General features: G+C 39.8%; 1 protein-coding gene across 1 annotated transcript in view; it reads left to right on the top strand.

Annotated features, from left to right (window-relative positions):
* Positions 1-13,310, top strand: part of SLC49A4 (solute carrier family 49 member 4) — a 97,535-nt gene that overhangs the window by 22,568 nt on the left and 61,657 nt on the right. The window contains exon 3 of the mRNA XM_067738710.1: positions 7,205-7,470. Coding sequence (XP_067594811.1) covers positions 7,205-7,470 — 266 coding nt within the window. The remainder of the gene's footprint in view (positions 1-7,204; positions 7,471-13,310) is intronic.

Here is a 13,310-nt window from a genome sequence, read left to right as displayed (position 1 = left end):
TATAGTATATTGAATAATAAGAAAAGGAATGCAGCTGTGCAGAAATGCCACACTGCGTGCCCCTGAGCCTTGGCCTCTCCATGGGCAGGGGCAGCAATTGAGGGCTGAGGTGCCCAGGGCCGTGGCAGATGTGGCCAGGCCATGCTAGGTGTCCTCATGCCTGCCGTGGGCCAGCCAGCCTCAGCAGTACCGACACTGGTGGGCCGCTCCCACTTCCTAGTCTCTACCATCTGGTTCTGCTGATGCTGGAAAAACTCCCAAAGCTCTGATCTAATCTTCTTCTCAGCCCACAAGGGAAATTCCCCTATTTTCCACCTGGCCTGTGGGGACAGTGTAAACTAGGCCTCAGAAGTAGGCAGAAGCTACGTAAGGAGAAAAAAAAGGGACAAAGAAAAAAGACCCAAGGGAGAAGGGAAGAAAAGGAAATTGGGTGGGGAGGGGGAGACAAGGAGAGGGAGTCAATTAAGGGACCAGTGAGAGGAGACTGGGATGAAGGAGAGCAGTACCCCTGCGCCTTGGCACGTCTGTCAGGGCTTGACCTGCGAAGGTCAGGACACCTGCAGTCTCCTAACTGTGAATATACGAGTATACCCATCTTCATCAGGCATGAAGTTTCAGGCAAGGAAGCAAGAGTTAGACCCCTTGAATTAACTAGTCAGCTTCCAGAGAGCTCCCTTTCTGCTACAGAGCTTTTTGCCCAGGAGACAAAACTACGTCCTCACGCTGCTAACTTCTGCCTGCCCTCCCCGGGTGCACTGTGCTGGAGACAGTGCTAAAGCCTTGGCCTCGCTCTAACCACTCTCATTTTCTTTTTCTAAAAGTTTTGTTTCCCAAATATTAATCACCTTGTTTTTTGTATTGCTGAATAGAAGCTTTTTAAAATTTACAAGTGGAACTGATGTGATGTATGTGGTGGAACTTTGTGAGGTTTGTACAACACAGGTTAGTTGTGTATTTCGGTGACCCCACTTCCCTGTACTTGGATCCTGGAGAGCATCCACACTGCCTTCGCACCCTGGGAGGCACTCTGGGGAGTTTAGAAACCGTGGTCCTTACCCACAAGGAACTTAACTGCTACTTGCAAAACAAAACTGAAGCATGTAATCATGACAGAAAAATTAACGTTAAGTTATGTGATCTACTTCACTAAACGGAAGGTTGTGAATCACACCTCTTTTGTTGTTCTGTGTTGTTGTTTTTTGTTTTTTTTTATTTTTACATCCTTATTGGAGTATAATTGCTTTACAATGGTGTGTTAGTTTCTGCTTTATAACAAAGTGAATCAGTTATACATATGTTCCCATATCTCCTCCCTCTTGCGTCTCCCTCGCTCCCACCCTCCCTATCCCACCCATCCAGGTCGTCACAAAGCACCGAGCTGATCTCCCTGTGCTATGCAGCGGCTTCCCACTAGCTGTCTGTTTTACGTTTGGTAGTGTATATATGTCCATGTTGTTTTTAACAGTCAGCCCAGATCAATCGGTATGAGTTTCTGAAAGCCAGCTTCCTTCAGGAGTGCTTCAAAAGCATTAGGACAATCACAACAAGTTGCATTTATCTTTCAGCATATGAAGGCAGAGAGACTTTTAAGTTCAGACTGTTCATGTAAGCTGGGTGTTTTTCCTTTTCATACTGTCAAGTTCATATACCTAATTTTTGTTCTGGCATCTGTTTTTAACAATTAGAATGAATAGTCTAATTGTAAATTTCCATTTTCTCATGTATCCAACTTCCATCCTCAGCAGTCTCCTGAAACTGCTTCTGCTCAGATCATGCAAGACCTCCTTGTTGCCGAATCCAGTGGTTACATTTCAGTTAAACCCTCTTTCTGTTTGATCTGAAATTATTGGTACCTCACTTTCATCTTCTCTAAACCCTTCTCTCCTTAGTTCCTATGACACCAGTTTTTCCTGTTTTATTTTTTTTCTGCCTCTATAATTACTCCTTCTCAATTGTCTTTCTAGACTCCTCTTCCCCTGACTATTTAAATGATGGTATTCTCCAGAGTTTGTTCCCCAAACCCAATGTGTATCTCTCATCTCAGACCTCTTTCCTTAGCTTGCAACCTGTAGTCAACCACTTATTGGACATTTCTACAGTTATGGGTACCCCCCTTTATATCCAGTCATTCACTGAACTATATCTATTATACCACCTTAACAGCCCTCCAAACCATCCCTTCTCTGTACCTCACTGTTGTTGCCAGTAGTGCCACCAGGTCCTTGTCCTGGACTCCATGCCTAAGAGTGTTCCACTCTGGTTTTCCTTCAGTTTTGCCATTCCTTATGGGGTGAGGAGTCTGTAGAGCCGAAGAGATGTGTCTGCCCTGCCCATCACCACTTTCAAGCTACACAAGACCCCAGCAATCCCTGCAACATACCTCTTTCCCAGATCTGTTCTTCCAAGAGTGAACTGCATCCCTGGGATGTGCTCCCTAGGCCCAAGGGGTAGCTAAGGGGCAGGTGTTTGGAAGGGGATAGATGGAGCTTGGATGGAGTTGGACCTTAAGGTTCATGTGCATGTATGTGAAGCCCCTGATGTTATAGATCAGAACCAGAGGTCAGAGGAGAAGGAGGGTGTGCAGGGACCTCTACTAGTACTCTTGTCCCAGGCCCCACAAGCTTAGGCCTAATTACTGCCTTATTTTTCTTTATATTCCTGATAGAGTACTGGTAGGTTACTCTTCAACTACTCTACTTAAAAAGCTTTAGCTTTTTAATTTTATATTCCCATGTACCCATGGCTATCACAGTGCCTACCCAATACACAGTGAATACTCAGTACCTCTTTGTTAAATGAATTAAATAATACAACTTGTATTGAACTATTTATAATTATTTCCTCTCCTTAATTGTCATTTTAAAGAATTTACGGTAATGTTTGTATGATTTTATTATGTCTTAGGGCCAGTACTTTTCCAGGAAAAAAAAAAAAACCTCTATGCATTACTATTAAATGGGAAAACAAGATTTTATATATATAACTGAATTATTTTTAAATGTATTTTTACAAACAAGTTAATTTCATAAAATAGGGTAAGTTTTTTTTTCCCCAAGGATTTTTATTTTTTTTTAACATCTTTATTGGAGTATAATTGCTTTACAATGGTGTGTTAGTTTCTGCTTTATAACAAAGTGAATCAGTTATACATATGTTCCCATATCTCCTCCCTCTTGCGTCTCCCTCCCTCCCACCCTCCCTATCCCACCCATCCAGGCGGTCACAAAGCACCGAGCTGATCTCCCTATGCTAGTGGGCTGCTTCCCACTAGCTATCTATTTTACATTTGGTGGTGTATATGTGTCCATGCCACTCTCTCACTTTGTCCCAGCTTACCCTTCCCCCTCCCTGTGTCCTCAAGTCCATTCTCTACGTCTGCGTCTTTATACCTGTCCTGCCCCTAGGTTCTTCAGAACCATTTTTTTTTTTTTAGATTCCATATATATGTGTTAGCATACGGTATTTGTTTTTTTCTTGCTGACTTACTTCACTCTGTATGACAGACTCTAGGTCCATCCACCTCACTACAAATAACTCAGTTTCGTTTCTTTTTATGGCTGAGTAATATTCCATTGGATATATGTGCCACATCTTCTTTATCCATTCATCTGTTGATGGACACTTAGGTTGCTTCCATCTCCTGGCTGTTGTCACTAGAGCTGCAATAAACGCTGTGGTACATGACTCTTTTTGAATTATGGTTTTCTCAGGGTATATGCCCAGTAGTGGGATTGCTGGGTCGTATGGTAGTTCTTTTTTTTTTTTTTTAATTTTTTTTTTTTGGTAGTTCTACTTTTAGTTTTTTAAGGAACCTCCATACTGTTCTCCATAGTGGCTGTATCAATTTACATTCCCACCAACAGTGCAAGAGGGTTCCCTTTTCTCCACACCCTCTCCAGGGTTTGTAGATATTTTGATGATGGCCATTCTGACTGCTGTGAGGTGATACCTCATTGTAGTTTTGATTTGCATTTCTCTAATGATTAGTAATGTTGAGCATCCTTTCATGTGTTTGTTGGCAATCTGTATATCTTCTTTGGAGAAATGTCTGTTTAGGTCTTCTGCCCATTTTTGGATTGGGTTGTTTGTTTTTTTTGATATTGAGCTGCTTGTAAATTTTGGAGATTAATCCTTTGTCAGTTGCTTCACTTGCAAATATTTTCTCCCATTCAGACTATACTACAAATCTACAGTAATCAAGACAGTATGGTACTGGCACAAAAACAGAAATATAGATCAATGGAACAGGATAGAAAGCCCAGAGATAAACCCACGCACCTATGGTCACCTTATTTTTGATAAAGGAGGCAAGAATATACAATGGAGAAAAGACAGCCTCTTTAATAAGTGGTGCTGGGAAAACTGGACAGCTACATGTAAAAGAATGAAATTAGAACACTCCCTAACACCATACACAAAAATAAACTCAAAATGGATTAAAGACCTAAATGTAAGGCCAGACACTATCAAACTCTTAGAGGAAAACACAGGCAGAACACTCTATGACATAAATCACAGCAAGATCCTTTATGACCCACCTCCTAGAGAAATGGAAATAAAATCAAAAATAAAAAATGGGACCTAATGAAACTTAAAAGCTTTTGTACAGCAAAGGAGAACATAAACAAGATGAAAAATAGGGTAAGTTAATGGTAGGTGACGGAAACCAGTGTCAGGCAAACATGAAAATCTTTATATTACAGATTGGTGTTATGCCATGGTTACCAGACGGCAGTGCTTATAACCACTTAGTAAGTGTCAGGCCCTGAGGGACTCTAAGATATAGGTGCAAGAAGGAGCAGAACTAAGATCTGGAAAATTTAAAGATTCTGGGAAGAGCAGGCACTGGATTTCCCTGCCAGGTTTCCCATGAATTCAGAGGGTAACTCAAAATCCTGTAGGTCCCAGTTCTCCTACTGAGCTCATTTATGAGGAGTGCATTTATTTATGATGACTTTAATGCAAAAAAGCACTTACTTATTTAAATTAGAATAATTTTGAAACGCCAAAACAGCTTGTTTTTCCCTATGATTTTTCACTTTGATAATTCATGTTTTAGATTGGCCTTCCAAGTTCGGTGACCTTTTAGACTTAGTAGCCATCTGTAATGTCCCTAGTACTATACGTGCTCTGGATACTTACGTTAGCAGGTATACATGTTATAGTGAGAAATATTCTGATCTGAGAATTGAGTAAACTGGACTTGGATGGTCCTTACCTTATCTCAAGCTCACGTGTTCTATGACTTATGTTTGCTCCTTGGAAAATAGTCTATTCGTGATTTCACTGAGAAGTAGCAAAGAGTTAAGCCATGGCAATGACATGAGTTTTATACCTTAGTTTTCAGGATTCATACTGTTTTATCGAGGTTTTTTTTTTTTTTAATAGGTCGTTTCTTCCATGTTCTCCTTCTACGCTTAACATTTTGAGGCATAATAAATCTTACTCATTCCAACCCTTCTCCTTCTAGATGAGATGAGTCTTTCAGGAATACCTCATTAAAGGTGTTAAATGTCAAAGCAGTTACCTTTATGAGCCGTCATGTGTCGTTTGATTATTGTACCATCACGAGTCATGATTAAAACCACTTAATGACAGTGTTTCAAGAATACTTCTATGATGAAATTTCTGTGTGACAGCTGGGGACCCTCTGGCATTTGGAGGAGGTATTTGGTTTATAAGCAGTTTCATTGTGTTTGTCATCTAGAAAATACTTCCCCCTTATGCAAGAAAGATTTTAATTGTCTTTCGTTTTCTTAATTTAGTAATATTAATGATGCTTGAAGCCATTTTGCCTTCGAATAACTTTTCCAACATACACAAAGATTTGAGCAGATATAATTCACATATTTCACTTCCCACTCACTTATGCTTCTACATTAGGGCCCTACCTCTCCTCACATGCCTGTTTATTATTTCCTTGTACATTTGAAAAACTTTTTCTAAGTAGCTTAAGGTGGTACTTGTTAAAAAGAGGATTTGGCACCCACATGGTGAAAAGCAAAAGGAACAGAAAGAAAAAGTAGTTAGTATCATGTGTATGTCACATACACTGTTCCTTCCCTTTCCTCTACCTCCAAGGTAGAAGAGGTTGACTCACTTCCCATTCTTGTCTGCCACCGCTTACCCCCTTGGTGTCCATACGTTTGTTCTCTACTTCTGTGTCTCTATTTCTGCCCTGCAAACCGGTTCATCTGTACCATTTTTCTAGGTTCCACATTCTTGTCTGTGCTTTTTGGACTTCTGGCTTCTTTTCTCCTTCAAGGCTACTCTTGAATGTGAATGTATATTTTGGGGGTGGAGGAAGAAATGTGGGAAAAGGGTTTTCACGTTCCGTGTTCAGCAGGGAACAGGATAGAGCACTGAATAGAATAGTGAGGAAGGATGAGCAGGAGAACAACTGGAATGGAAGCAAGAAACTACTTTTCACTAACCCTTACAATTAAAGTCATGATCAGAGGATTGGGACTGGAAGGGACCTAGTGATCTGTGATTATAGTACCTTAACCTAACAAATGCTCGAGGCATGAATATTCAATTTAAACTAATCTCATCATTTTAGAGGAGAAGGGATGGAATCCTACAAAGACATATTACCCAGGGCCATTCAACTAGTTAGGTGCAGACTAGATCCTCTGATTCCTCTTCCATTAGAAGATTCTGTAATGATTACTTTCTTTTTTGTATTTCCATCACCTGGCACAGAGTAGGTGTGAAATGTTGAGCTCAGCGAACTGTGTTATTTGTAGGGCTGGCGGCACTTACTAGGTCTCTGTGAGTGGCAGTCTAATAGAGTATGGATTTGGGAGTCAAACCTGGGTCTAAATCTTAGCTTGCCTGTTAGCACTTGGGCAAGTTTCTTTATCTTTCCAAGCCAAAGCTTTCATATCTCAATAAATGGGGATAATAATAGCTTCCACATAGTGTTGTGATAACAAATGAAACAAGTTATTGGAAGTATTTAGTTTGGAATGTGACACAAATCAGAGGCTTTGGTAAATATTTGTGAAATGAATAAGGGGTGACTATTGCTGTATTTTATCTCCCTCACAGAGAGTCACCATACTTTGCATTTCAGGTGTGTCGTAGTCTTTACAGATATGTATTCTTATTGCCATAGTTAACTGCAGTGTGGCTAACTTCTCTTTGTCTAGAAGATTCCTGTCTCAGCTACCTCACAGCCTTTTAATTTGTTTGATTGCAGACTAATCCATGCAGGACAGCTGTTAAATGGATTGGCAGGTCCGACTGTAATGAACGCAGCTCCATTCCTCTCCACAACGTGGTTCTCTGCAGACGAGCGGGCCACTGCCACAGCTATTGCATCAATGCTCAGTTATCTTGGGGGAGCATGTGCATTTTTAGTTGGACCACTTGTTGTTCCAGCTCCCAATGGGACGGCGCCTCTTCTTGCTTCAGAGAATAGCAGGGCCCACATTAAAGATCGCATAGAGACTGTATTATATGCAGGTATTTTGAAGTTTATTTTCTTCCTGTTATGTTTTGTCTTTTATCCCCATCATCTTCACTCTACTTTTTGTATACCAGATCACTTCTTATGAAGTAGAGGACTAATCCATACATATTCATACATGTGCTTTCCTTTCATGTAATATGGAGATGCCTATTTAAAACTGACCCTTTCTTGGAAGTTATTAAGTTTAAAATGTATTATTGCTACATGTAAGGTTATTTCTTAACTTTGCTCTTCCTGTCCATACAGTTAAGCACTGTGGTGTATTTTCTAGATACCAGTATAAAAAGCTGCACATCATGATCCACGATAAATATTTGTTAAGCATCTGTTGGTAGGTGTTAAGCCCATTTTCTCCCTTGCAGTTTCCCTGTCATTGGCCGTGTTCTCTAACCTTATAAACCTGTATCACCCATGATTTATCTTTTTCATTTCCTACCCTCTGTATGTTTAGTCTATTCATAAGGGACATTGATCTTTTCAAAATATTCTCCTGGGTCCTTTCTCTTTATTTCTAGTCAAACCCTAGTCCACTCTTAGATCTCCTTAAATATATCCCCTCTGGGGCTTCCCTGGTGGCGCAGTGGTTGAGAGTCCGCCTGCCGATGCAGGGGATGCGGGTTCGTGCCCCGGTCCGGGAGGATCCCACATGCCGCAGAGCGGCTGGGCCCGTGAGCCATGGCCGCTGAGCCTGCGCATCCGGAGCCTGTGCTCCGCAACGGGAGAGGCCACAACAATGAGAGGCCTGCGTACCGCAAAAAAAAAAAAAAAAAAAAAATATATATATATATATATATATATATATATCTCCTCTCTCCCCATGTGCCTGTTTATTATTTACTTCTGCATTCAGAAAACTTTTTATAAGTGTTTACTATATATCAAGGACCTTGCTAAGCACTGGGATTTGGTAAGATCACTGATGAGATCATTATAATACAAATAAGGATATACAGAGCTTAGAAGGCCTAATTGACTTGGCTTTGGGGAGAAGTTGAGGAGTCAGGGAAGGCTTGACTGAATGTTCAAGTGGATTAAGGTTCCTTATAGAAGGAACAGCAAGTGAGAAGGCAGAGAAGGTATGAGAGAGCTCAGTATGTCCAGGGAACTGCACGTAATTTGCTGTGACTAGAGTGGTGTAAATATGTGTTTGGGTGTAGGTAGCAAGTGGCAGAAAATGAGACTGGAAAGATAAAGGACCAGATTATGATGTACTTCATATTAGTTCATGTATTTACTTATTAATTTAACAAATATATTTTGAACTCCTATGTATCTGTCAGTGTGCTAGGCACTGAAGTAAACATGGTTCCTGACCAGACAGAACTTACAGTGTCCCAAAGGATACAGACAAACAGTTGTAAAACAGGGTGGTAAGGGCTATAACCAAAGATCTACAGTTGCTTTGAGAGCTCAGAGGAGAAGCACCTAACCAGATTTTGGTGGTCAAGTAGAGCTTCCTGGAGTTGCACCATCTAAGTTGGAACCTGATGGATGAGAGTTACCTAACTATAATGGGCAGAAGGAAGAATACATTAGAAAGACAGAGAGAACCATGGAGGAGAAGCCCAGTAATGGCAGGGAGAGCCTGCTGCATTCAAGCAACTGAAAACCCAGAGTAGCTTAGATCTGGTGAGAGTGGTGATAGATGAAGCCAGAGAGGTAAGCCATACCACACAAGCCTTCTAAGCAGAAGTAAAGGGTTTGAAGTTCATCATGTTGTAGGCAAAGGCCACACTCTGGAGAATTTTACACTAGAGAGTTCTATAATGGAATTTACATTTCAAAACATTGGCCTGGCCAAAAAGTTCATTTGGGTTTTTCTGGAACATGGAGAAACCCAAACGAATATTTTGGCCAACCCAGTAGGATTTGGAGGGAAGAAAAGTGAAATTAGAGGTGGTGGCAGTAAATAAAGCATTTAACCCCCTGTATACAGCTCACTCCTTTTCTTTTATTTTGTTTTATTTTGGGGACCCAATGTTATTGCAGAATGCACAGGAAATTTGGTATTTTCTGCTTACATTACTCTTCAGTCTCCCACTTTATTATATAGGAAAAGGCATGACTTTTTTAAAAAATTTAATTTCATTTATTTTTTTATACAGCAGGTTCTTATTAGTCATCCATTTTATACACATCAGTGTATACATGTCAATCCCAATATCGCAATTCATCACACCCACCCCCCGTGCCACCGCTTACCCCGCTTGGTGTCCATACGTTTGTTCTCTACTTCTGTGTCTCTATTTCTGCCCTGCAAACCGGTTCATCTGTACCATTTTTCTAGGTTCCACATATATGCGTTAATATATGATATTTGTTCTTCTCTTTCTGACTTACTTCACTCTGTATGACAGTCTCTAGATCCATCCACATCTCAACAAATGACCCAATTTCGTTCCTTTTTATGGCTGAGTAATATTCCATTGTATATATGTACCACATCTTCTTAATCCATTCGTCTGTCGATGGGCATTTAGGTTGCTTCCATGACCTGGCTATTGTAACTAGTGCTGCAGGGAACATTGGGGTGCATGTGTCTTTTTGAATTATGGTTTTATTTGGGTATATGCCCAGTAGTAGGATTGCTGGGTCATATGGTCTAAAAACTATTTTTAGTTTTTAAGGAACCTCCATCCTGTTCTCCATAGTGGCTGTATCAATTTACATTCCCACCAACTGTGCAAGAGGGTTCCTTTTCCCCACATCCACTCCAGAATTTGTTGTTTGTAGATTTTCTGATGATGCCTATTCTAATCTGTGTGAGGTGATACCTCATTGTAGTTTTGATTTGCATTTCTCTAATAATTAGCGATGTTGAGCAGCTTTTCATGTGCTCCTTGGCCATCTGTATGTCTTCTTTGGAGAAATGTCTATTTAGATCTTCTGCCCATTTTTGGATTGGGTTGTTTGTTTTTTCACTATTGAGCTGCATGAGCTGTTTATAAATTTTGGAGATTAATCCTTTGTCCATTGATTCGTTTGCAAATATTTTCTCCCATTCTGAGGGTTGTCTTTTCGTCTTGTTTATGGTTTCCTTTGCTGTGCAAAAGCTTTTAAGTTTCATTAGGTCCCATTTGTTTATTTTTGTTTTTATTTCTATTACTCTAGGAGTTGGATCAAAAAAGATGTTGCTGTGAGTTATGTCAAAGAGTGTTCTTCCTATGTTTTGCTTTAAGAGTTTTATAGTTTCTAGTCTTACATTTAGGTCTTTAATCCATTTTGAGTTTATTTTTGTGTATGGTGTTAGGGAGTGTTCTAATTTCATTCTTTTACCTGTAGCTGTCCAGTTTTCCCAGCACCACTTATTGAAGAGGCTGTCTTTTCTCCATTGTATATCCTTGCCTCCTTTGTCATAGATTAGGTGGCCATAGGTGCGTGGGTTTATCTCTGGGCTTTCTATCTTGTTCCATTGATCTATGTTTCTGTTTTTGTGCCAGTAACATATTGTCTTGATTACTGTAGCCTTGTAATATAGTCTGAAGTCAGGGAGTCTGATTCCTCCAGCTCCGTATCTTTCCCTCAAGACTGCTTTGGCTATTCGGGGTCTTTTGTGTTTCCATACAAATTTTAAGATTTGTTTTTCTAGTTCTGTAAAAAATGCCATTGGTAATTTGACAAGGATTGCATTGAATCTGTAGATTGCTTTGTGTAGTGTAGTCATTTTCACAATATTGATTCTTCCAATCCAAGAACATGGTATATCTCTCCAACTGTTTGTATCACCTTTAATTTCTTTCATCAGTGTCTTATAGTTTTCTGCATACAGGTCTTTTGTCTCCCTAGGTAGGTTTATTCCTAGGTATTTTATTCTTTTTGTTGCAGTGGTAAATGGCAGTGTTTCCTTAATTTCTCTTTCAGATTTTTCATCATTAGTGTATAGGAATGCAAGAGATTTCTGTGCATTAATTTTGTATCCTGCAACTTTACCATATTCATTGATTGGCCCTAGTAGTTTTCTGGTGGCATCTTTAGGATTCTCTGTGTATACTATCATGTCATCTGCAAACAGTGACAGTTTGACTTCTTCTTTTCCAATTTGTATTCCTTTTATTTCTTTTTCTTCTCTGATTGCCATGGCTAGGACTTCCAAAACAATGTTGAATAATAGTGGTGAGAGTGGACATCCTTGTCTTGTTCCTGATATTAAAGGAAATGCTTTCAGTTTTTCACCATTGAGAATGATGTTTGCTGTGGGTTTGTCATATATGGCCTTTACTATGTTGAAGTAGGTTCCCTCTGTGCCCACTTTCTGGACAGTTTTTTTTTTTTTTTTTTTTTTTTGCGGTACGCGGACCTCTCACTGTTGTGGCCTCTCCCGTTGCGGAGCACAGGCTCTGGACGCGCAGGCTCAGCGGCCATGGCTCACAGGCCCAGCCGCTCCGCGACATGTGGGATCTTCCCAGACCGGGGCACGAACCTGTGTCCCCTGCATCGGCAGGCGGACTCTCAACCACTGCGCCACCAGGGAAGCCCTCTGGAGAGTTTTTATCATAAATGGGTGTTGAATTTTGTCAAAAGCTTTTTCTGCATCTATTGAAATGATAATATGGTTTTTATTCTTCAATTTGTTAATATGGTGTATCACACTGATTTGCTTATATTGAAGAATCCTTGCATCCCTGGGATAAATCCCACTTGATCATGGTGTATGATCCTTTTAATGTGTTGTTGGATTCTGTTTGCTAGTATTTTGTTGAGAATTTTTGCATCTATATTCATCAGTGATACTGGTGTGTCATTTTCTTTTTTTGTAGTATCTTTGTCTGGTTTTGGTATCAGGGTGATGGTGGCCTCATAGAATTAGTTTGGGAATGTTCCTTCCTGTGCAATTTTTTGGAAGAATTTGAGAAGGATGGGTGTTAGCTCTTCTCTAAATGTTTGATAGAATTCACCTGTGAAGCCATCTGGTCCTGGACTTTTGTTTGTTGGAAGATTTTTAATCACAGTTGCAATTTCATTACTTGTGATTGGTCTGTTCATAGTTTCTGTTTCTTCCTTGTTCAGTATTGGAAGGTTATACCATTCTAAGAATTTGTCCATTTCTTCCAGGTTGTCCATTTTATTGGCATAGAGTTTATTGGCATAGTAGTCTCTTAGGATGCTTTGTATTTCTGTGGTGTCTGTTGTAACTTCTCCTTCTTCACTTCTAATTTTATTGATTTGAGTCCTCTCCCTCTTTTTCTTGATGAGTCTGGCTAAAGGTTTATCAATTTTGTTTATCTTCTCAAAGAACCAGCATTTAGTTTTATTGATCTTTGCTATTGTTTTCTTTGTTTCTATTTCATTTATTTCTGCTCTGATCTTTATGATTTCTTTCCTTCTGCTAACTTTGGGTTTTGTTCGTTCTTCTTTCTCTAGTTCCTCTAGGTGTAATGTGAGATTATTTGAGATTTTTCTTGTCTCTTGAGGTAGACTTGTATAGCTATAAACTTCCCTCTTAGAACTGCTTTTGCTGCATCCCATAGGTTTTGGATCGTCGTGTTTTCATTGTCATTTGTCTCTAGGTATTTTTTGATTTCCTCTTTGATTTCTTCAGTGATCTCTTGGTTATTTAGTAATGTATTGTTTAACATCCATGTGTTTTGTGTTTTTTACGTTTTTTCCCCTGTAATTCATTTCTAATATCATAGTGTTGTGGTCAGAAAAGATGCTTGATATGATTTCAATTTTCTTAAGTTTACTGAGGCTTGATTTGTGACCCAAGATGTGATCTATCCTGGAGAATGTTCCATGCGCACTTAAGAAGAAAGTGTAATCTGCTGTTTTTGGATGGAATGTCCTATAAATGTCAATTAAATCTACATGGCCTATTGTGTCATTTAAAGCTTGT

Source organism: Pseudorca crassidens, chromosome 5 (assembly GCF_039906515.1).
Source record: "Pseudorca crassidens isolate mPseCra1 chromosome 5, mPseCra1.hap1, whole genome shotgun sequence".
Taxonomy (NCBI): domain Eukaryota; kingdom Metazoa; phylum Chordata; class Mammalia; order Artiodactyla; family Delphinidae; genus Pseudorca; species Pseudorca crassidens.
The sequence above is the reverse complement of the archived record's forward strand: the minus strand, read 5'-3'. Positions and strand labels throughout refer to the sequence as shown.